Below are 24491 nucleotides of genomic sequence, written 5' to 3' on the forward strand. Positions count from 1 at the left end.
CTGGTCATCAGAGAAATGCAAATCAAAACCACAATGAGATACCATCTCACGCCAGTTAGAATGGCGATCATTAACAAGTCAGGAAATAACAGATGTTGGAGAGGATGTGGAGAAATAGGAACACTTTTACGTTGTTGGTGGGAGTGTAAACTAGTTCAATCATCATGGAAGACAGTGTGGAGATTCCTCAAGGATCTAGAACTAGAAATACCATTTGACCCAGTGATCCCATTACTGGGTATATACCCAGAGGATTATAAATCATGCTGCTATAAAGACACATGCACACGTATGTTTACTGCGGCACTATTCACAATATCAAAGACTTGGAACCAACCCAAATGTCCGTCAATGATAGACTGGATTAAGAAAATGTGGCACATATGCACCATGGAATACTATGTAGCCATAAAAAAGGATGAGTTCATGTCCTTTGCAGGGACATGGATGAAGCTGGAAACCATCATTCTGAGCTAACTATCGCAAGGACAGAAAACGAAACACCGCATGTTCTCACTCATAGGTGGGAATTGAACAATGAATGAGAACACTTGGACACAGGGTAGGGAACATCACACCCCGGGGCCTGTTGTGGGGTGGGGGGTGGGGGAAGTGCCGGGACAGCATTAGGAGAAATACCTAATGTAAATGATGAGTTAATGAGTGCAGCAAACCAGCATGGCACATGTATACCTATGTAACAAACCTGCATGTTGTGCACATGTACCCTAGAACTTAAAGTATATTTATAAAAAAAAAAAAACTACATATATCCAGTGAATTTTTAAAAACATGTTTTTGAGAAAAAATTAAAAGTAGAATTGTTACATTAAAAAAAAATGTTAGTCCTCCCCAATCCTTCCCCTTTGGGCAATTCACCTTACCCTTCTGAGCCCTAGTTTTTTTTTCATTTGTAAAGCTAAGCTAGTAATACCTACATGGACTATGAGTTTTTATTAGAAATCATATCTATAAATCTCTGCTCTTAGTAGTCACTCACTGAAATGTCCTCATCACCCTAACTGTACTCAAGCCAGTCTGCTGCATCTTAGAAACATTTAGCTGCAGCTGTAGGTGTCTGCATTCCTGAATACAACAATCCAGCTCTAAACTTTTGCTCTGTCTTAGAGATTTCACTCAGTCTGTTGTGCAAGAACATTTATAAAGCACACAACACGTCACCTCTAAATGGGACATCTCCATTTCTCAAAGGCCACAACACCGTGTCTGGTTTCATGAAAGACTGCTCTGGTGGATGGTAAACTGGACATCTCAGCAAAGACTCATCATTCTACACTCAGCTGTGCTAAAAGTCTGTTTCACTGTGGCCCTCCCTCCCCATTAGTCCATCAAGGGAGCTTTGATGGGCTGTGTGAATGAACCTGTGTGAAATCTGAGCTCAAGAGTGGGTCCCTCCTGACAGGTCAGAATGTGCGAGCATCCATCTTACCAGTTACTTGAAAATGTATGGTTTTTTCCTGCTATAAATCTCATTTTAATTTTGTTCCTGCAGTGAACGCAGAGATATGGTTATGCGTACTAACAGCCTTATACACTCTCAGCCTGAAAATGAAGAAAATATTCTCATCAATGATAACAAAAATAAACTTGCTAATAAAAGAGTATTATTGTTACAGATTCTTAAATTTTTATGTCTCAAATTTTCTTTCATCTATTATGTATACTAACCAGGGCATTGTAGAGAAATTAAAGCAATAGTGAATGACAAACAAACAAACAAACAAACAAACTAGGAGCAAAGTATTTCTTCAGAACTGCATGGCAAATGATTATTTAAGTTTTCCCTCTTCCTCCCCTTGCAACTTCTTTCTTAGATGTTGCATTATTTAAACAGTATACCAAACTGCCTTTAATTTCCTCCAATTGAAATATGCAATGTAGTCTATTCTTTTTAGCAAAAAGGAAAAATTTTTTTAAAAATCAAAGTAGTCAATATAAATAGAGCAAGGAGGCAGTCTATACCATTCAAGATTACAAAAAGAACATAGAGAATGAAGCTCCACACTTTTCAAGAATGCTGAAACAGAAACCTTCCATTAAAGTATTAATTCTACTCACTCCAGAAGTCCATCTTCTTCCCATAACCTGACCTGCCCTTAGGCTTCTCAGAGTAAAGTGGTCTCAGCCTAGCAAAGGGAGGTTCAGTCAAAGAGGGTGGAGTTGTTTAGGTCAGGTGTCGAAGGGAACGAGTGCCTTAGGCAGATCGGAACCACCCATGCATGCAGCTCTGGAGGCCTCAATGCAGGTGATGGATTGCCAGACCGGATTAGGGGCCCGGGGACAGGCGACTCCTCAACACCTCTAGAAGGCAGTAAAAATGATCCCTTGCAAGCATCTTCAATGCCTCTCTCGTCTTTCAGTCTGGTTGTGCTCCTGTGAAAGGAGCACACAAGCTTGACTCCATTCCTGACCTCAAATTCTTCCTGCTTTCTTGGGAGCTAAAGGCCTGTTCTGGATGAGGAGGTTTAGATCCAGGGAGTGCAGCAGGAAAGGGGAAAGCTGATCTGGAAAATACTTGGATATCATTGGCAAATAACAAATCATCCCTCAGATAAAAATATACGTATCTCTTGGGAGGCCGAGGCAGGTGGATCACGAGGTCAGGAGGTCGAGACCATCCTGACTAACACGGTGAAATCCCGTCTGTACTGAAAATACAAAAAATTAGCCGAGTAAAGTGGAAGGCGCCTGTAGTCCCAGCTACTCAGGAGGCTGAGGAAGGAGAATGGTATGAACCTGGGAGGCGGAGCTTGCAGTGAACCAAGATTGCACCACTGCACTCCAACCTGGGAGACAGAGTGAGATGCCGTCTCAAAAAAAAAAAAAAAATGTATATATATATATATATATATATATGTACATGTCTTACATGTCTGACCACTGATCAACACAGGAAAGCAGGGGTGTCAGCCTAGATTCTCAAGGACATCATTTACATTATTATCATTGCTTTCACCTTCAAAGTGAAACTTATATGGACTAACCAAACCCTACTGGCCTCACTGTCAATATTATCCCTGAATGTTCCTATCCCCCAGCTCTGCGCCCACTCCGAATTCCCCTAGCATGGCACACAGCCCACCAGCATGGGTATTCAACAGCAATGGCCTCCTGGGCTTGGCCCACTCAGTGTTGTATCTACAGGGTCCAGCAGCAGGTCTGGCCCTGGGTAAGGAAGAATCAGACCCACCACAGGAGGCTGGGGGCTGGGTGGTGGACAGAAGCGGTTATGAAAAGCTGAGGGTACAGGTGTACTCACTCACACATGTACTCATTCATTCATTCAGTCAGTCAGTCAGTCAGTCACTCCGTCGTTCAACTGCTACCACCTGTCCACAGTCTCCCTGGTTCTAGGGATGTTACTCTAGAAGAAGGCAGGCCGGTCTCTTCCCACAGAAACCACAGGAGAAGAGGCAGGAAGGTACTCGGTCTTCTGAGGGTGTGATGCAATCCATCCAGGGCCCCCAAGAACACACCAAAGGGCACAGAACTTGGACCTGGATTGTCAGAAGGAGTCTGGAAAAGTGAGGTCTCTCTAGGACCTAAGGGATGGAGTGGGAAGCAGAAAAGTCAGAAATAGAGGATAGGAAGGCTCCTACTGATGTAGCTCAATATTATCTGTGGCCTCTGAGAAACAAGACACTTAACTGGTCTGAGCCTCAGTTTCCCCATAAGTAAAAGGGGGATAATAGGAGCATCACTGGGTTGTTGTGAAGGCTTAATGAAAAATGCACAGGAAGCATCTAACAGAGTCCCTGACACCTTCCTTGACCTTCAATCTGTCTGGTGGATGAATGGGTGACTCTTAGGGGTAGAGAAAGACTCGATGATTTGTAAGTTTAATTTGCTCTAGATTACAGCAGGGACGCAACTCCAATTTTCTTATCTTTCTTTCTTTTTTTGGTGAAGGTCCAATTTCATATACTATTTATTGCTCTCCATGAAATGGGTGAAACTAAAGATATTTTCCATTCTTTGTGTTCAGTCACTGATGAAATCTGACCAAAGAAAGCAGTTTATCGCAGGTACCCAGCAGTTAGCCCTGAATAACGTTGGTTAGCAAATTCAAATTAGATTAAAAGAAAAAGAGCTCTAAAAACTTTACCCTATAGATGGGAGATGCACCAAAGGACTGCACACTCAGAAGCCCTAGGGAAGGGCCAACTCTGGCCACATTAATTGCCTCCCCTGTCACTGCCAAATGACAGATCTTCTAATATGAGGACAGATTTTAAGGTTCCTAAATGACACTGTGGAAAAGTGAGCAGATGGGACCTACACCAGCCCGGGGCAGTGCTTAACTGCCTGCCTAAAATCACAGTGAAGTTATGAAACTGAGAAATCAAACACTTCCTGAGTTAGCAGGGTGTGGAACACACTGGGGTCTGTGTACAAGACATAATATGATACTTGTGTTTACAAGTGAGATGGTTGATGACTTGATCATCTATAACTAATCCTTATAGAGCCACAAAGCCATGTCCAGTCTGTAATTCTTCACTCATCTTTGTTCCGACCACTGGATGGAGGCTCTGAGGGTAGCAACAGGCTCAGCTCATTCACTGCATGACTGAATACCACATAGGTAACACTCAAAAGACATAGATCGAACAAGTCACATTTTATTAGGATACAAGTGACTCAACCTCTATTGCATTCTATGGTGGTTTCACATGTTTCTCTTCTACCTGGAGTCAAATCCTGAACTCAATGGGTTATTTGAAAATACTATGCCTTTAGGTATGGAGGGTGGTTGGTGTAATCTGTGAAGATCCTACCCAAGGTGGCTCTCCGTGGGTGGGGTGTGTGTGTGTGTGAATGAAGAAGAACCATTCATGAATAAGACTCACTTGTTAGAAATGTTTTTGAAAGTGCCATAGTGTTTTAAAAGTGAACATTGGATTTCAATGTAGGGGATTATCCCCACTGGGGATAATTTACCCAGTGACCAAATGTTTCTAGGGCAGATTACAGTTTCCTGTATTATTATTCTCTTTGATTTTCAGTCACTAGGAAATTCCAGTGCTGCTTGGCAATGCAAAGAATTTCTAATCACCCGATATTTTGGCATGTTTTAATTGTCTTTCACTTCTGAACTTTGAAGCTTGCTCCTATATTTGAAACTATTCAGTGGCACCAAGTTGTTTATTTGTACTAAAAATTGGATATTCTAATGGCATACTGCCATGTGCCTATGCCGTGATGCAGAGGTATTCCTTTTGTTGACGTCTCACGATTACTTTTGGAATTGGCTGCAGGATTCATGATTTCAAAGGCAAAAAAAAAAAAAAAAAAGGAACAGGGCAGGGGAGCAGATGGGGTCTGAGAGCCACAGTGGACTCAGAGCCCTGGGATCAGAGCACCCTCCTCGCCTCCTGGCAGCAGTGCCCTGGCCTGACCAACAGGACCCGGTCCTTCTGCTGCCTGCATGCAGTGAGCTCTAGGGACTGTGGTCAAGTTCACCAAGCCCTGGCCAGAAGACAGTATTTAACCATAAAGTGACCACAAGCTACATTGCTCTGTTTTCTTGTTTTGATTTCAACAGTTTCTTCGCTATGAGAAAATGCTTCTTTGGGATAATGAGTCTGAAGCTGACTGTGCCATGTCTGGGCCTATGAAATGCATTTTGGCCTGGCTTCCCGTGTCCTAAACACATCCAGGCATGCGGGCTGTTTTGGAGGGGAGAATGGGCTCTGTTTGGCATCTAACCCCACCCATGTCCAAATACCTTGCACTGCTGGAAGTATTTTTAACCAAGCTTTTCTCATGAAGACTTCATCTATTTGCTTATACTATTACCTCCTAATGGTATAAAACTTTGAATAAATGAGCAACTTTCAAACGGTAAAAACTGATCTTTGGGCAAACAAACCAAAAGTTGAAAAATCTTAAATTTTTCCCCCAATTTTAGCATAAAAACCATTGTTAGAAAAAAAACAAAGCAGCTTCCCAACATCTAGGAGTCATGCAGCCATGACGTTCCATGTTTGCATCCATACGTGTCAGCCAGTTTTCTTGAAGCTCCACTGATTGTCCAGTTGTCCACTGTATTTTCCGATTGTTGTCAAATTTAATTAGAAAATGTTCTTTCCAAGTTTCCTGCAAGTTTAGACTCTGAAATGGGGATGTTGGTGATAGCAGTGGAATTCTTATACAAAATAGCATACACATGCAAGCTACGTATATTGGTCTTTATTTTTAGCATTTTATTCTATTAAAATAAGTTCAAGGTATAATTTTTAAAATGTATAAGCTAAAGAATTTCTTTTTCTTTCCTGGCCTTCTTTCACTGTATTACATATGGGGAGTGTCCCCCCAAGAGAGATAGTGGGTTGGTTTGAGTTTGGTTAGCCAACATCATCACCTTCGACACAACTGGCGCTCTGCTCACCTGCCTGTGGGGGGCAGCAGCATAGATGCCACACGGAGTTAGGAGCCACTGCTGATGAAACACATGACCAGGCACCAGGTTTATCTCAACTCCTGGCTCCTTCTCTCCATGTTCCCCTGCCCCCCTCCTTCTCCCTCTCTCTCTGTCTTACACACACACACACACACACACACACACACACACACCCTTCACTCTTCAGCAGGGCCATGATGAGTCAGCTCTAGGGACAGACAGGTGCGCTGCTCTTATTTCCAGCACTGGTGGCAGCAGCAGTGAGGGGCGCTGCGGGCAGCTTAGGAATACCTGTGTGGCTGGGGCTTAGGGTTGCTAAACCAGCTGTCCTACTCCAAACTAACAGTATCCTCTCTCCACTCTCTTCCTGGGAAGGCCCCCTCCCATCCTCCCCCAAAATGCAGGGAAGATGGGTACCCCCCCATCAACAACAAGATGGGTATCCCCCCCCACCAACGTGCCCATCTCCAGGGAGTCCCAGATGCCACAACGACTCAGGGCATCTGACTGGTGCACTTAGGACTTCTGAGGAGTACAGAGGCCAAAATTCCTCTTCCCACTGACTGGGGGCTCCTTGTGCTTCACAAAGATACCATGTCTAAGAACGAACCGGGTGGGGCAGGGTTCAATTTACACAAGCTGCCGTTCAGGAGCTCTGAACACCGGGCAGCTTTGGCCCATACTGTGGGTTTGGAGGGGAAAGAGACCAAAACAGGTGTGTCCTTTCATGAGCCTGTGTGAGTGTGAGTGTGGATGGGGTGGCACAAACCTGGACCCTCGGGGAACTCCTGGGTGCTGGGCACCGCTCCTGTGGTCAGTGATGAGGGGGCCCTGAGGAGTTGCCTTGTCCTACAGGGGGGTCATCAAGGACCAGAGCTGAGTGACAGGGGAGGGAGCTGGTATCCCAAGGGCGTTTTCTGCTAAGGCAGCCCTTCTCCCTCCCACCACCGGCAGTTTCAGCCATTAGCAAGACCTTCCTTACACAGGACCCAATCCCAAAAATCTCACATCCCCTCACTGCAGGCTTCTGGCCCACCTGGACCCCACCACTGTGGCTGCTCCTAAGCTCTGTCCTCCAGCCCCTGCAGCAGCCTCCCTGAAGCAGGAGGGAAGGCCCTGAGCCAGGTGACCCAAACTGGGTGGAGGTGGAAAGAGCCCCCACCCCCTGGGCCGCTCTGGCAGCCCACTTTTCTCCCACCTGCTCTAAGGCTCTTTGGAGTCAGCCAGCCTGCTTGGGAAACGTCGGAGCTGAGCGCCAACCGTGCCGCCCCTTCAAGGCAAATCCCTGGAGAGCACAGGTTCTGGAGGCCCAGGAGGGATCGACTTAGAGGCAGAGCAGGGAAGCTCTGAAGGTCGCCTGGGTGAGGGGTGCACAGCAGACGGGCCACCCACCCCGAGGCCCAAGAGCCGCTCAGCCCAGCTCCCTGCTGGCCAAGCCGCTCCCGGCTCTGCGCGTCCTCCCAGGGCACCCAGGCCTTTGGCGCCAACACGTGGGGCTGTCACCAGGGGAAACCGGAGGCCTGAGCTCAGCACCTTTGGACACCGCACCCGGCTAGCCTCCAGCATCCCTTCAAACTTCCGTCCCTTCCCGGCTGTAGAGGAGGTGACTGACGCGAAAGCCAGTGGCCGCGGTCTGGTGGCCAGGGACGAAGCTAGGCGAGGGGCTAAGGGTCTGGGAAGTGTGGACGGCGACCGTCGGCGGCGGCCTCCCGAAAGAAAAGTCGCCCGCCAGGACCCCGGGGAAGGTGCCAAGGCCGCCCGCCAGTGCGTTCATAGCCGAGGCGAAACCGGAGAAGCAGGTGGCGGCCTCGGGTGCGGATGGAGAGGGCGAAGCCTGCAGGTCCGGGCAAGCCGCGCCCGGGGGCTCCAGCGCGGGCGCCTCGGCCCCTCCCTCGCTCCTGGCTCCCGAGGGCGAGGCCGCGCTGGCTTCAGCTCTCCTCTTCCTCTTCCTTCGGAAGTTCCCGTTGTCAAACATCTTCTCGCAGTTGGGGTCCAGGGTCCAGTAATTGCCTTTACCTGCAGAAGAAGAAACAGCCCAGTTCAGAAAGTTCGAGCTTTGACGGACCCGTGGTGTGAGCGAGCGAGGAGGTCAGCTTCAGAAAGATCTCCCGCTGGCCCTCGCAGAGGGTCTGAGCCCTCGCCCCCATCCCTCCCTTGACGGGCACTGTGTATCCAATGGGCCTCCACAGCCGGAGTGGGAAGAAAGTGGCAATCCAGGAAGGAGGAGGAAGGGAGCCTTGGGAAAGGCTGAGACCCGCTAAGGTGAAGGAAGGCCAGCGGGATGCGAACCGTGGGATTCCGCCAGCCGCTGTGCCAAGGACATCGCAGACCGGGCCCCCAGGGAGGCTCCAGAGCTTTCCAAATGGGCATCCTATTTGTTTTGCCTATCCTTGGGGTAGGCGCTGTCTTCCCCACTTTACCGGGTAGGGCACTGAGGCCCAGGGAATTTCAGTCACTCCCAAGGTCACCCAGCGTGCTGGCTCTCCCGCTTCTTCCTCCGAAGGAGCGCACAGAGATTGAGAGGCCCGGGACCTCTGCACTGCAAACGCGGGCCTGTGGGCACTACCGCTGTCTGAGAACTTGTTCATGGCTAAGCACGTCTCCCCCTTCTCTCTCTCCCCCGGGTATCCCCAACGCGCAGGGAGGAATTAGGTTGTTCAAGGTCACTGCCACCCGCCGAGTGCCCGCGGCATGGCGGAAAGACCGGGAGTCCTAGACGGAGCGAGCCGGCGTGCCGCTGTTACCTGGGTCGTCCTCGTCGCGGGGCACCTTCTTGAAGCAGTCGTTGAGCGACAGGTTGTGGCGGATGGAGTTCTGCCAGCCCGCCTTGCTGCGCTTGTAGAAAGGAAAGTTGCCAGCCACATACTGGTAGATCTGGCTGAGAGTCAGTCTCTGCAGGGGCGCGCTCTGGATGGCCATGGCGATGAGCGCCGAGTAGGAATAGGGCGGCCGCACCAGCCTCAGCAGCTCCTGCTGGCCGGAGAGGCTCAGCCAGGAGAGGTCGGAGCCCGCCAGGCCGCCCGGGGCGCCGAGGAGCGGGCCGGGAGCCCCGTAGCCTGGGGCCGCGTAGGGCGGCGCGGGTCCGGGACCCGAAGCGTAGGACTTGGGTCTGAGCGCTGGCGCATTCACCCACAGGCGCGGGCCCCCGCCCACCGCGCCCAGATCACTATGCTCATAGCCCGGGGGGTGCGCGGTGGCCCGGGCCTGGCCAGGCGGGGCCGAGGAGGGGCCCAGGTCTTTGCAGTAGGTGGCCATGTCCAGCCGCGCCCGGGTCTGGGCCAGCGGTGCCGCACCGAAGCTCATGGGCGACCCATCCAGCTTGGCCACCAGCAGCCCCGGGGTGCGACCAGCCCGGCCCAGCCCTCCGCCCTTTAAACACCGTCAGGGCCAGAGCCCAAAGAGAGTGACGGTGGCGAGCCCCTCCCCTGGCAGCCCTGGAGGAGCGAAATTCTTGTCCTCGCCCCGGTGTCAGTTTTCCGCCCCGCCCAGGCCTGACACGTCCCCGACCGGACGCCCCTCTGATTCCCCCTTCCTCCTTTGTGCGATCCGTCCCGAGTCCACAGTCGCTCGCGGTCTTGGTTGCAGGGACCCTAAGTCCCTAGCCTCGTCTGGTTTCATGGGGCCCCCAGCCCCGACTTCCCTGAAAGGTACCACGACTCCTCAAGGCCCCCAGGGCTCTGTCTTGGGAGCCCCGTCCAATGCGCGGCCCGTTTTCTCGCCTGGGGACATCTTTCCCCAATGAAACTCGCCTCGCCGGGGCCCCTGGGTTACCCGGGACTCGGGGCTAGGGGTAGAGGGCAACTACACTGCTCAAGAGATAGCAATGAAGTCCGTAGACCTCCAGGCTAGAGCCGCAGAGGGATGTGGCGCGGTGGAGAACGAGGGGCTGGGCGTGGGCACCGGCCCTGGGGTCGTCCGAAGTCCGCGCGCCCTCAAGGCGCAAAGGCAGTGGACTGACATCTGAGCCGAAGTCGCGCGTACCCCAGGGAGGGTCGGGACCCTGGAAATCTCGGACGCCGCAGCCGTCCAGAGCAGTCTTCGCTTTTCCCACGCCAGGGAGTTTGGGGCTCCGCAAGGTTTCTCCGCCCTGTGGTCTCGGGAGCGCAGTGCGGAGGGAGCCAAGCTCTCTGGGGGCTGTCGGGGGACAAGGCGAAAACAGGGACGTCTCTGCAGTGCGTCGGACGCCAGCCGTCCTGTCCTGCTGCCTCCAGGGGAAGCTGCAGCCCGGGTTCTCCTGTCCCCCCACTCTGCCCGGCTCTCGGCCTCCCCTGCTCCCCGCGCTGTGGGGTGGCGGAGGATGGACCCAGGCTGACGCGCCGCGCTGGGCTGGGTACCTGGGAAGAGCGCTCGCCTCCCGGACTCCGAGTCGGGCACCTGCGAGAAAGGCGAAAATTCAGGCCTGGTGCTCAAGGCTCAGAGATGAGACCTCCCCATCCCTCCAAATTCCTGCCCGCGGTGTTGGAGCTGACCTCCTGGAAGCTGGCCTCTCCCTGGGTATTCCCCAGCGTTACGCGGGGCTGTGGATCTAGTTTCAATTCATTTGAAAAACAAAAGGACCAACCCGTCCTGACTTTTGGCGGTGGAGGAGGCTTTTAGGTTGGGGCCAGCTGTTCAATCGATCCAGGAAAGAGTTTGGATTTGGGGATTAAAGGGCCCGGTTTGAGTCAGCGACTTACTGGTGGTGCAGCCCCTAGGCCTCCCAGATCGTAGTTTCAAACTTTATGTAAAACAACTAATTTATAGAACAATTTAACAAATGGTGGAAAGAAGTGAGAGACCCTCTGTTGGAACGTTGGCCTCTCCCCTTAGAAGTGAAGCCACTTAGGAAGTGGTGGGTGAACTGAAGGCCGTTCCCAAGCAGTGAAGAGAAAAGAAATACCCCGAAATGGTTCTTTGAGGTCGGCTCTTCAGCTGAACTCCGCCCCCTTTTTCCTTCCCCCTTTCCTAAAGATTTCTAATTTTTCTCAAAGGAATGCTAGTTGTGGGGGGTCCCAGGTGCCTTTTACGAAGCCGCCCTCCCCTTCATCCCCATCGTTGACCCAGCGGTTGCGGAGTCAACGGGAAGTACTGGGGTGGGACACGCCTCTTCTTGCTTCTCAGGTGGGCACAGTCTATTGCTTCCACCCAAAAGAGCAGCCAGTGCCGTCTGCCACTCAGCTTAGCCATTTCCAGTGCCCCTTCAGTGGAAACCATGCTGTCCGTAGATGTGACCAGTGTTTTGGTGACTACCTCTTGAAGAAAGTGTCTTTCACTCAGCACATGTGTTGCAAGCACGACTTGGATCCTCTCCTTATGGTGCAAACCCATATCAGCGCCTGTAGACACCCACTTTCCTCCCATAACACCCTTCCAGAGCTTGCCAGAGGATCTGGGATGGCTCCACACCTTCTGGAATTTTGAAACAGCTGCTGATTAGGACGCAGTTTTTGAGTCCGTGCTTGATGAGGATGTACAGAGGCTGCACAGCTCTGCCTTGACCCAAGTCCTCCCAGAGAGAGTGAGAAAGTGGGAGCTGCAGCCAGACCGGCAGGACCACCGGCAGGGCAGGTTCTACAGGAGTCCGCCTGGCCGTCCCTGCTTTCTGGCGGCTGTCATGAAGTACTGAACAAAAGCAGCTGCTCCTTGTCAGGGATTTCGATTGTCCAAGGTTGTGTGTGTAGAAGACACCTGTTTTGGTGGAATAACACAATGATTTGATAGGAAGAGCTAATTTTATCTGCAGTTAACTGCACTACTGTGAGAATAAAATCAGAGATGTTGAATTTTAAAGAATAGCTTAGGTCATCTTTTGCAATGTAAAGGAATTTTAAAAAAGGACGTCAGTTCCTTCCAAATTCTCTTGAATTTTAATAGCCTTTCTTTCTGTAAATACTATAACTCTGTAACACTCGTGAGTTTCAGGACCTCTAAGAAAATCAAATGAAACTTCCTGTAATTTCCCTCAATTACACTTTACAGAAATCATTAAAATTTGTGCCATGGGTATATATGTCCATATCTTTTTCACCCTTCTTTGCTCTCTCAACTTTCATCTTCCATCTCCACTGTAATAGTTTCCTTATCTTTCAACAGACTGGACTCATAAAATGAATTTCAGTAGAGGGACTGCAGTCATTTTGGGGGAAAATGTGTTAACCCTTAAATGGTCTTGCATGGAACTTTGATGAGAATTTTCCAAGAGAAAAAAAAAAATCCCAGGAAAGAAATAACAAGCAAAAAGACTGTGCCCTGCCTGAGAGTCCTGCTGGGGTTCTCTAAACAGAACAGCCCTCCACACCCGCCTCAAGCCTCTGATCCATTTCTTTCTCCTTTATTTTCAAAAGTGACCCCTGCTGCCTACATGGAGTATAAGTCTCCCCAGCATTCCACCTTTCAAACTGCCAAGCCCACCTGCAGCTGCACCTACACCTGTTGCCGGGGGCACCTCTTCTCCTTCTCCATCATCAGGCCAGTCTCTCCTGGGCAGGACTGGGACTCAGGTGCACACCTGGGATGCAGCACTTAGGGGGCACTTGCTGGCAGGGCCTGGAAGAGACATTGTGCCCTTAGTTCTGTTCTCACACTTTTCTCAGGGGCCTCACTCTGTGATCTCCTCCTCTCTCTTCTCCTTCCCATCAGCATTTGCAGATCTCAGTTCTCTCCATGGCAACAAATCCCTTCAGCCCACATCCCTTTTGAGGTGTCTCCAGGTCTTCAGAAGCCTGGTCTCCGGTGGCTGCTGCCCCAACCTTCTCTCTCAAGAGTGCACTCTTCACTCAGTGCAGACAACCGTCCACTCCCATGACTCAACTGAAACTGTTCAGGCACAGGCTCCGGTGGCCTCGGTCACCCTAAATCCAATGATGGTTTTTTACTCCTCATTTTGCTTGACTTGCAGCAGCTCTTGACACCTGCCAGAATCAACACCTCTTTCTCTGGCTGCTTTTCAGCACTATTCATCTGGCTGGCCTCCCCTTCTCTGGCTTCTTCTCAGGCTCCGGGCTGGCTTCCCTTGCTCTGAGGCTGGGGTTCTGCAGGGCTCTGTTCTGGGCCCTCTTCTTCACTCCTGTGGCTTTAATTTCTGGCCTCTGATTCAGGGTTTGTCAACCTCAGCACTATTGACATTTGACGGCAAAACCTTTGCTGTCCTGTGTGTTGTGGGATTTTTTACTCCTGCTTTCTACCTGCTCAATGTGGATAACGCCTCCACTATTATGGCAACCAAAAATATCTTCAGACATGGCCAAGTGTCCTCTGTGGAGCCAAATCACCCCACTGGAGAACCCCTGCGTTAACCAGTGATCCCCCATTTTTATCATCCATTAGGTTGTCTTCCTTTCAAACTCAACATGAAGAGGAATAATTCATTATCTTCCACTCCAAAACCTGTTTATCCATAGTATCTTTGTGGATGGCAACATCACTTACTCAGTTGATTGAGGCAAAACCTGGGAGTCCACCTTGACTCTCCCTCCCCTCCCTCCCACAACTAATCAGTCAGCAAGAAGTCTTTACGCTGTGTCTAAATCATTTCTCGCTAATCCAAAGCCCATTCCTCTGTCTTTCAGGATGATTGCAACAGCTTTTAGTAGGTCCGCCTTGCTGTCTATCTTGTCCCTCCCAATATGTTATCCACACTATGGCCAGACTGACCTTTCTAAAACCATCGTGGGAAGGATTCCAAGGATGACTCCCAAGATTCCCAGATTACTCAACCAAACACTAACCTAGGTACTGCTGTGAGGGGATTTTGCAGACATAAAGTCCCAAGTCAGTTGACCTTAAGATATAGAAGTTATTCCAGTGGGCCTGGCCCAGCCAGGTGAACCCTTTAAAAGCAGAGTTTACTTTGGCTGCCAGTAGCAGCAGAAGTCGGAGAATTCTTTTTTTTTTTTTTTTGAGACAGTCTTGCTCCATTGCCCAGGTTGGAGTGCAGTGACACAATCTCGGCTCACTGCAACCTCTGCCTCCAGGGTTCATATGATTCTCCTGCCTCAGCCTCCCAAATATCTGGGATTACAGGCGCTTGCCACCATGCCCGGCTAACTTTTGTATTTTTAAGTAGAAACGGGGTTTCACCATGTTGACCAGTCTGGTCTTGAACTCCTGACCACAGGTGATCATCCCACCTTGGTCTCCCAAAGTGCTGGGATTATAGGCGTGAGTCACCGCACCTGGCTGGAAGTCAGAGAAGGATCTGATGCACTGTTGCTGGCTTCAATATGGAGGCCACGGGAGGAATGTGGGCAGCCTGCAGGAGCTGAGAGTGGTCCCAGCTAACAGCCAGAGAGGAAACGGGGACTTCAGTCCCACTGCCAAAAGGAAATGAATTCTGCCAATCACAAGAATAACCTTGGAAGGAGACCCCAAGCCCCAGATGAGAGCACAGTGGCTGACACTTGGTCTGAGCAGAGAACCCAGACATATCCGGCTGGACTTCTGACCTACAGAACTGTGAACTAATAAGTGAGTATTGCTTGAAGCCACTAAATGTGTAGTAATTTGTCACAAAGCAATCAGAAACTAAAAAACAAATAGGGACATGTACCCTCCAGGCCAGATGCTCCCCTTGTCTCAGAAGATTCCCACTTCTCAGTGTGACTGAGCCTCCCCAGGACATGGCTCTGCCCCTATAGCCTGAGTTCTCATCATCCCCCATGTGGGATCCCAAGCAAGCTGTGTTTGCTGACATTTACAGCTGATGTGCAGGAATTAACTTGGCTGGAGGAGTCTACTTAGTATTTTCAAACTTTCAAAATGTAGAGAGAGCTCAAGAGGCTTTTGTCTTAGAATGGATCATTTGCAACATCCGCAGATACTCTCCTTGACTTTTGCAGTTTTTTTCTTTCAAATTGTGTTGCAGGTTTTGGAATTTTATGTAGACTTCTGGTTTCTCACATTAGAAAGGATGAGGTCAGGGGCTAATGTGGCCAAGAGCTCAGTCTGGAGATACAACCAGATCTTGGTTTGAAGTTGAGCTCCAGCAATGAGATCCTAGGTCAACCATTCCATCCCAGAGCCTCATTTTATCCCCTGCCTGTGAAGTGCTTTGACATAGTAAGTTTCTCAGTTAGCACAGACATACTCTGTTTTATTATGCTTCACAGATACTGTGTTTTTTACAAATTGAATAATTGTAGCAACTGTAACTCAGAAAAGTCTATCAGCACCATTTTCCCAACAGTGTGGGCTCACTTCATGCCTCTGTGTCACATTTTGGCAATTTTTGAAATATGTCAAACTTTTTCATTATTATTAATCTGTTATAGTAATCTGTGTTCAGCAGTCGTTGATGTTACTATTGTAATTGTTTTGGGGAGCCATGAACCGTGCCTATATAGGATGATGAACTTAATAAATGTTGTGTGTGTTCTGACTGCTCCACTAACCAGCCATTCCCATCTCTGTCCCTCTCCTTGGGCCTCCATATTCCCTGAGACAAAATAATATTGAAATTAAGCCAATTAATAACCCTACAATGACTTCTAAGTTCAAGTGAAAGGAAGAGTTGCAAATCTTTTACTTTAAATCAAAAGCTACAAATGATTAAGTTTAGTGAGGAAGGCATGTTGAAAGTTGAGACAGGCCAAAAGGTAGGCCTATTGTGCCAAACAGTTAACCAAATTGTGAATGCAAAGGAAAAATTCTTGAAGAAAATGAAAAGTGCTACTTCAGTGAACACATGAATAAGGATAGGACACTATCTCATTCCTTTTTATGGCTACATAGGATATTGTGAGGATGAAATGAGATAATGCATGCAAAACACTTAAGCACATGTATTAAGTACTTTATGTATAGTATTTATTGATATTCTCTTTCTGTCTCTCTCTCTCTCTCTGCCTTTCTCTGTCAATCATTCATTGACCTAGAGAATGAATCTTATGTTTAAAGTTTGGCTCTCTATAAGTTAAATACACTCTTTTATTCAAATATGTTATCTATATTCTTGATACCAAACTGAGAAAAGACTTCACTTACAGTATCTTTTCTCCAAATATATGGTAGTGCCCATTTACTAGGAAAAACTTGACTGTACCAAAATACAATATTTAAGAGTATCCCATGTAATTGATTTCAAAACTATTTTAAATTATGTATATTTGAACTTATATTCTAAAAAGTCTAGACATTAAATTTAAATTTGTAAATAATTGCTATATTTACTTCATCTCTGTTTATGTATGTATTTTGTGGTTGGAGCCTTTACAAATATAAACTTTTTAAATTTTTACCCTTAAACACTTAGGCATCCATCTAAAAAAAGTGAAGACATTCTCATACATAATCACAACTAACAAATCAGCAGCAGTCCCTAATACTATCTTATACACATTTTTTATTTCAAATTTTTAAATTTTCTCTAAATAACTTCATGCCTTTTTTTCCCCAAATCAGAATCCAGTGTATTTATGAGACTGCTTCTGTATTTGTCATGTTCATTATGTTTCTTTTATTCTAGAAGAGCCCCTACCCCCACCTCAAATTTTTTATTTATAAAAAAAATTGTGGGTACATAGCAGGTGTGTGTATTTATGGGGTACATGAGATATTTTGATATAGGCATGCAATGTGAAATCAGCACTTGGGTAATGGGGGTATCAAATGGGGTATCCATTCCCTCTAGCATTTATCCTTTGAATTACAAACAATCCAATGACATTTTTTATTTTTAAATGTACAATTAAGTTATTATTGAATATAGTCACTCTGTTGTGCTATCAAATAGTAGGTCTAATTCATTCTTTTCTTTTTTCTTTTTTTTTGTCTCTGTTTACTATCCCTACCTCCACTCAGCCCTCCATTACCCTCCTCAGTCTCTGGTAACCATCCTACTCTCTATGTCCATGAGTTCAATTGTTTTGATTTTTAGATTCCACAAATAAAAGAGAACATGCAATGTTTGTCTTTCTGTGCCTGGCTTATTTCATGTATCATCTCCAGTTTCATCCATATTGTTACAAATGACTGGATCTCGTTCTTTGTTATAGCTGAATAGTATTCCATTGGGTATAAGTACCACATTTTCTTTATCCATTCATTTATTGGTGGACCCTTAGGTTGCTTCTAAATCTTAGCTATTGCAAACAGTACTGCAACAAACATAGAAGCACAGATATCTCTTTGGTATACTGATTTCCTTTCTTTTGGGTATAAACCCAGCGGTGGAATTGCTAGATCACATGGCAGCTTAATTTTTAGTTTTTTGTGGAGCCTCCAAACTGTTCTCCATAGAGGTTGTACTAATTTACATCGCCACCAACAGTGTACATGGGTTCTCTTTTCTCCACATCCTCATGAGCATTTGTTACTGCCTGTCTTTTGGATATAAGTCATTTTAACCGGGGCAAGACCTTGGGTCTTGATTTTTCATCCATTCAGCCAGTCTATGTCTTTTGACTGAAGAGGTTAGTGCATTTACATTCAATGTTATTATTGATAAATAAGGACTTTTTTCTGCCATTTTGTTATTTGTTTTCTGGTCTTCTATTCCTTCTCTCTTTTCTTCCTTTTCCTGTCCTCCTCTAGTGAAGGTGATTTTTCTCTAGTGATGTGATTTAGTTTCTTGCTTTTTATGTTTTGTGTATCCATTGTATGTTCTTTGGTTTGAGGTTATCATAAGGCTTGCAAATACTACCTTATAACCCATTATTTTAACCTGAAAACACCTTAACATTATATGCATAAACAAACAGACAAAAATAAGTCTAATGAAAACTCTACATCTTAACTTCTGTTTAACTTTTTGTTGTTTCTATTTATATCTTATTGTACTGACTATGTCTTGAAAGGTTTTTGTAGTTATTATTTTTGACTGGTTCATAATTTAGTCTTTCTACTTAGGATAAAAGTAGTTTCTACACCACAGTTTCAGTGTGATAATATTCTGTGTTTTTCTGTGTACTTACTATTACCAGTGAGTTTTGCACCTTCAGGTGATTATTTATTGCTCATCAATGTCCTTTTCTTGCTGATTGAAATACTCCCTTTAGCATTTCCTATAGGACAGACCTGGCATTGATGAAATCTCTCAGCTTTTGTTTGTCTGGGAAAGTCTTCATTTCTTTTTCATGTTTGAAGGGTATTTTTGCTGGATATACTATTCTAGGGTAAAAGTTATTTTCCTTCAGCACTTTGAATATGTCACAACACTCTCTTCTGGCCTGCAAGGTTTCCATGGAAAGGTCTGCTGCCCAACATATTGGAGCTCCGTTGTATGTTATTTGTTTCTTTTCCCTTGCTGCATTTAGGATCCTTTTCTTAATCCTTGACATATGGGAGCTTAATTATTAAATGCCTTGAGGTAGCTTTTGGGTTAAATCTGTTTGGTTTTCTTGATTAAGTCTGCTTGGGGCTCTTGGACTTGGATATTGATATCTTTCTCTCAGTCTGGGAAGTTCTCCATTATTATCTCTTTGAATAAGTTTTCTACCCCTATCTCTTTCTCTACCTCTTCTTTAAGTACAATAACTCTCAGATTTGCCCTTTTGAGGCTATGTTCTAGATCCAGTAGGCATGCTTCATTTTTTTTTTTTATTCTTTTGGCCCCTCTGACTGTGTGTTTTCTAATAGCCTGTCTTTGAGCTTACTAATTATTTCTTCCACTTGATCAGTTCTGCTACTAAAAGATGCTGATGCATTCCTCAGTATGCGAGTTGCATTTTTCAGCTCCAGAGTTTCTGCTTGATTTTTAAAAATGTTTTCAATCTCCTTATTAAATTTATCGAATAGAACTCTGAATTTCTTCTTTATGTTATCTTGATTTTCTTTGAGTTTCCCAGTTCCTAGTGCTTTATATCCTTCATTTGGTGAGGTCATGTTTCCCTGGATGGCAATGATGCTAGCAGATGTTCTTTGGTGTCTGGTGATTGAGGAGATAGGCATTTGTTGCAGTCTTCACGTCTGGGCTTGTTTGTAGTCATCCATTTTGGGAAGGCTTTCCATATGTTTGAAAGGACTTAGATGTTGTGATGTAAGTTGCATCTGCTTTAGGGGGCATCCCAGGCCAAGTAATGCTGTAGTTCTTGCAGACTCGTAGAGGTACCACCTTGATGATCTTGGACCAAACCTGGGAGCTTTTTCTGGATTACCACAGAGACTCTTGTTCTCTTCCCTTAATTTTTCCCACACATACAGAGTCTCTCTCTCTCTGTCTCTCTCTCTCTCTCTCTCTCCACTCTGAACCACCTAAAGCTGGGGGTGGAGTGACACAGGAACCCCTGTGGCCACCACTGCTGTGACTGCACTGGGTCTGGTCCAAGGTCTGCTGTAACCACTCCCTGGCTACTGCCTATGTTCAGTCAAGGCCATGGGGTTCTACAATCAGCAGGTGGCAAAGCTAGCCAGGCCTGTCTCCTTCCCTTCAGGAAGGTGAGGTCCCCCAGGCCCTGGGTGGGATCAGAAGTGCCACTGGGGAGTCAGATGCCATTGCAGAGTCAGGAACTAGAGTCAAAAACTTGTAGATGTCTACCTGGTGTTCTACCGTATTACAGCTGAGCTGATACTCAAACCACAAGACACAGCCCTTGCGGCTCTTCCCTCCCCTTTCCAAAAGCAGAGGAGTCTCATCCTGTAGCCTCTGCCACCAAAGTCCACGAAGAGTACTGCCAGACTACTGCCCATGTTCCCTTAAGGCCCAAGGCCTCTTAAGTCAGTTTGTTATGAATGCTCCCTGACCCAGGACTTCCCCTTCAGGGCAGTGTACGGTTGCTTAGGGCAGGTCCAGAAATGCCATCCAAAAGTCCAGCCCTGGAGTCTGGCACCCCAAGAGCTTGCTTGGTGCTTTACCCCCCTGTGGCTGTGCAGGTACCTAAGGTATAAGACAAAGTCCTCTTTACTTTTCCCTTTGCTTTTTTCAAGCAGGAAGAGTTTGCTCCATAGCCACCACCGCTGGGAACGTGCTGAGTCTCACTCAAAGCCTGCAAGCCTCGGAGATACAAGACCCTGATGTAGTACCTGAGTTTCACTGTTGGTTATTCTGGGCCCAAGGGCTCTTCGGTTTGTAGGTGATGAATGCTGGCAGGACTGGGTCCTTCCTTTCAAGACAGCAGGTTCCCTTCTGGCACAGTGTGTGTCTAGAAATGTCATCTGGGAGGAAGGTCTGGAATGGGGGCCTCACGACTGACCAGTGCCCTATCCTGCTGTGGCTGAGCTGGTATCCTAGATGCAAAACAACGTCCTCCCCAGTCTTCCCTCTGCTCTCCTTAAATGGAAAGAAGGGGTCTCTTGGAGCCTCCGCTGTGCAGGCTGGGGTTAGGAGAGGGGTGATGCCGGCACTCCCTTGGCTGCCCCAGCTGGTGTCTCAGTGTGCCATGTGTCCCCTCAGTCCACTGTCTCTGGGCCTAATTCTGCACTAGGACTTGACTGAGAGTTGCAGTTCTTACGGCCTAGACTCCCTTTCAAGTTTACTTGGAGACACAGAGTGCTGTAGCCCTCAATGGCAGGGTTTTCAGGCACTCAAGCTTGGTCCCCTGGGGTCGGTAATTCCCCTCTGGCTAAGGCTGGTTTAAATGCTCCCTCCTTGGGCAGGCATCAGCTGAGTTTTCTCCAGGTTTCCTTTCTGCTCTAACAGCACAGCACTGAGTTCAACGCCTCACAATTGCTGTGCTGTCCACCCCCGGCACCCAGAGAAGCTCTCAGCACCATGCCGCCACTGCCAGGGGTGGGAGGGGTGGCATCGACAGTTCAGGACTGTTTATTCTATCTCTTCAGTGACTCTGTGAGTGATATGAAGTTAAATCCACGGACTGAGTACTCACCTGATTTTTGGTTCTTGTGAAGGTGTTTCTTTTTGTGTAGTTAACTGGGTGTCCTTGCTGGGCCCAGGCTGGTGAGGGTGGGGAAGGCGGGGACAATCAGTGGAGCTTTCTATTCCACCATCTTGCTCCACGTCTGTCTCAAACTTTTTATTTAAATGTGGTATTTTATTCGTTTTTTTTTTTTTTCTTTCAAGACAGAGTTTCCCTCTTGTTGCTCAGGCAAAATGAGTTAATTTTTTGAAAAGAGCAGTCCACTCAACTCATAGAAGGTCCCACAATCTGGGTTGGGTGTGGTGGCTCATGCCTATAATCCCAGCACTTTGGTGAGGCGGGTGGATCACTTGAGGTCAGGAGTTTGAGACCAACATCGTGAAACCCCGTCTCTACTAAAAACACAAAAATTAGCCAGGCGTGGTGGTGCATGCCTGTAGTTTCAGCTACTCAGGATGCTGAGGCAGCAGAATCACTTGAACCTGGGAGGCAGAGGCTGCAGTGAGCAGAGATCGTGCCATTGTACTCCAGCCTGGGCAACAGAGTGAGTGAAATTCCGTCTCAAAAATAAGAGTCCCACAATCTGAAACTGTCTGATTGTTTCCTTCTGGGGATGTTTCACTTATTACCCTATCCCCTGGATTTTCTAGACACTGAAAGTTTAGTCTATCAAAAATAAAATCAGATCATGTAGGACAAATTTAAAATTTTATTGTCATTTAAAACTACAGATCGCAATCCAGGAGACTTCAAACCAAGTGGTAGGAAGTGCACTGTGTAATTAGCAGTTTCCACAGAGTTTAAGGAGAAAGTATTTTGATATTTTTTATGATTGGCTAGAATATTTTCTTTTTTTGAAAGGCAAACAGAGTTGTTTTAGCTAATTTGTTTATAGCTGTTTGATTTAATTTCACTGAATCATGCTGACAAGGCCATAAGACTTACATCTTGTATTTCATTTATGATTAGAACTAGCATTTAGGGGAAATCAGGATGACTTAAAGTTTTGATTACATGGTTATGGGCAGTTGGCTTTAGGTTATCTCTAACCTGTGGTCTCCATTTTTCTTTTTCTTTTTTTTTATTTTGAGACCGAGTCTTGCTCTGTAGCCCAGGCTGGAGTGCAGTGGCACCATCTCAGCTCACTGCAACCTCCACCTCCCGGGTCCCAGTTCAAGCAATTCTCCTGCCTCAGCCTCCCAAGTAGCTGGGATTACAGGACTAGTGCCACCAGGACCAGCTAATTTTTGTATTTTTAATAGAGAGGGGTTTCACCATGTTGGCCAGGCTGGTCTTGAACTGACCTCATGATCCGCCCGCCTTGGCCTCCCAAAGTTCTGGGATTACAGGCATGAGTGAGCCACCTTGCTCAGTCCATTTTTCTTTTTCTTTTCTTTTCTCTTTCTTTCTTTCTTTTTTTTTTTTTTGAGACAGAGTTTCAGTCTTGTTGCTCAGGCTGAAGTGCAATGGCGTGATCTCGGCTCACTGCAACCTCCACCTCCTGGCAATTCTCCTGTCTCAGCCCCTCAAGTAGCTGGGATTACAGGTGCCCGCCACCATGCCTGGCTAATTTTTTGTATTTTTAGTAGAGACTGGGTTTCATCATGTTGGCCAGGCTGGTCCTGAACTCCTGACCTCAGGTGATCCACCTGCCTCGACCTCCCAAAATGCTGGGATTACAGGTGTGAGTCACCACACCAGGCCTCCATTTTCATTTTTCTTTAACAGGTCTAAAGATATGTTTAGATTCAGGTTAAATTATTTACCTCATCACAATAGAAGGCACATAATGTTAGGCGCGTCTACTATTCCTGACATGGAGTTTCATCATTGGGTTAGGGAGTGACAGCTGATCTCTCCATTGCAAAGGTCATCAGCCACTAGTTCAGGGGGTGATGACTGGATACACTGTGAAAATCCAGTTCCCCAGGTAAAGATATTTCCCGATAAGAATTGCTATTGCTTTTGTTTTCCTTTAATGACCCCTACCTGAATCAATTGTTCTACTGGGAGGTGCAAAGTTGAAATTTTCTAGTTCTTTTTAACATTATGTTTAACATTCACTTTTAATATTATGTTTAACATTCACTAACTGGCATTTTTCTGTAAAAATAAGCTTTCTATCATCTCAACTGAACTTATTTGGTTTCACTGAAATACAATTCCTATTAAAAAGGCAAAATAATTGTTTAATTCTTTCCTTTTATTGACCAGTTTTTAGAGTAATGTATTGGTGAAACAGCCATCTTAATTGGTCACAACTTTTTGTTTTGCTGTATGGGATTTCTCTTCTTTTGAGTATCAGCATAGACTTAAACATTTTGGTATGTTTAATGTTTCAATAAATTATTATTATTTTTGTGATGCTTATATCATCAAAAATTGGGTCATTTGGAGTCCCTGGGGACAGGCTCTCGTGTCCTTTGGACATGGCTCTACTAGTCTCTAGATGTTTCCTTCTTTTCTGACACAAGCTGGCCCAGTCTCACTTTGTACATTCCCTGACCCTGACATTAAATAGGCTACTTCTCCAGTGGTCCCAGATTCCTTCTCAGAAAGAACAGTAATAGAAACCAAATGATGGGACTGGGGAGCTAATTTTCCTGGGGAAGGGGTAACATTGCTTCTAGACCTTTCAATGGACAGAACTAGGAAACATATTTCTAAAAATCACAAGTTAATAAATATGCTTCTTATTTAAATTAAATACTTACAGGCCTTTAAAAAAAAACCTACATTTACCCTCTACTTGTATCTCATTTCTCTTATACTGAAAATCTTGGTTTCCAATAATATCAACACAATTATCTCTTGTATTATCTTACAGTATACCATTATAATTTCAAATGACCATATGAGTGTAAGTATTACCAAACTGCTAAACTACTAAATAAGGTTTAAGATTCCTTGGTAGTTCTTTTTTTTTCTATTCTTTTCTTTTCTTCTTTCTTTCTTTTCTTTCTTTCTTTCTTTCTTTCTTTCTTTCTTTCTTTCTTTCTTTCTTTCTTTCTTTCTTTCTTTCCTTCCTTCCTTCCTTCCTTCCTTCCTTCTTTATTTTTTTTTTTTGCGATGGGGTCTCACTCTGTTGCCCAGGCTGGAGTGCAGTGGTGCGATCCCTCCTCACTGCAACCTCCGCCTCCTGGGTTAAAGCAATTCTCCTACATCAGCCTCCTGAGTAGCTGAGCCAGGCATGTGCCGCCACCCCTGGCTAATTTTTCTATTTTTAGTAGAGATGAGGTTTCACCATGTTGGTCAGACTTGTCTCGAACTCCTGACCTCAAATGATCTGCCTACCTCGGCCTCCCAAAGTACTGGGATTATAGGCGTGAGCCACCATG

At 46.5% G+C, this 24491-nt stretch overlaps 1 protein-coding gene and 1 pseudogene across 1 annotated transcript; one reads left to right on the top strand and one right to left on the bottom strand.

Annotated features, from left to right (window-relative positions):
• Nucleotides 1–7587: 7587 nt before the first annotated feature.
• FOXI2 (forkhead box I2) lies at nt 7588–9712 on the bottom strand. The gene is made up of 2 exons (XM_023224272.2): nt 9169–9712; nt 7588–8440 (listed from the first exon to the last, which is right to left on the bottom strand). The coding sequence occupies exons 1-2, from the start codon at nt 9677–9679 to the stop codon at nt 7995–7997; spliced, it is 957 nt and encodes a 318-aa protein (XP_023080040.2). The 5' UTR covers nt 9680–9712; the 3' UTR covers nt 7588–7994.
• A 535-nt stretch (nt 9713–10247) lies between these two features.
• LOC111550729 lies at nt 10248–11020 on the top strand (annotated as a pseudogene).
• Nucleotides 11021–24491: the final 13471 nt, after the last annotated feature.

The sequence above is a fragment of the Piliocolobus tephrosceles genome, chromosome 9, assembly GCF_002776525.5.
Source record: "Piliocolobus tephrosceles isolate RC106 chromosome 9, ASM277652v3, whole genome shotgun sequence".
Lineage (NCBI taxonomy): Eukaryota > Metazoa > Chordata > Mammalia > Primates > Cercopithecidae > Piliocolobus > Piliocolobus tephrosceles.

Excerpts from the sequence above, each read along its gene's own strand:
- FOXI2 (XM_023224272.2), bottom strand. The coding sequence starts at position 9,679 with ATGGCCACCTACTGCAAAGACCTGGGCCCCTCCTCGGCCCCGCCTGGC. Across the intron at positions 8,441-9,168 it reads CCGCGACGAGGACGACCCAG|GTAAAGGCAATTACTGGACC; the intron begins GTAACAGCGGCA and ends CTTCTTCTGCAG.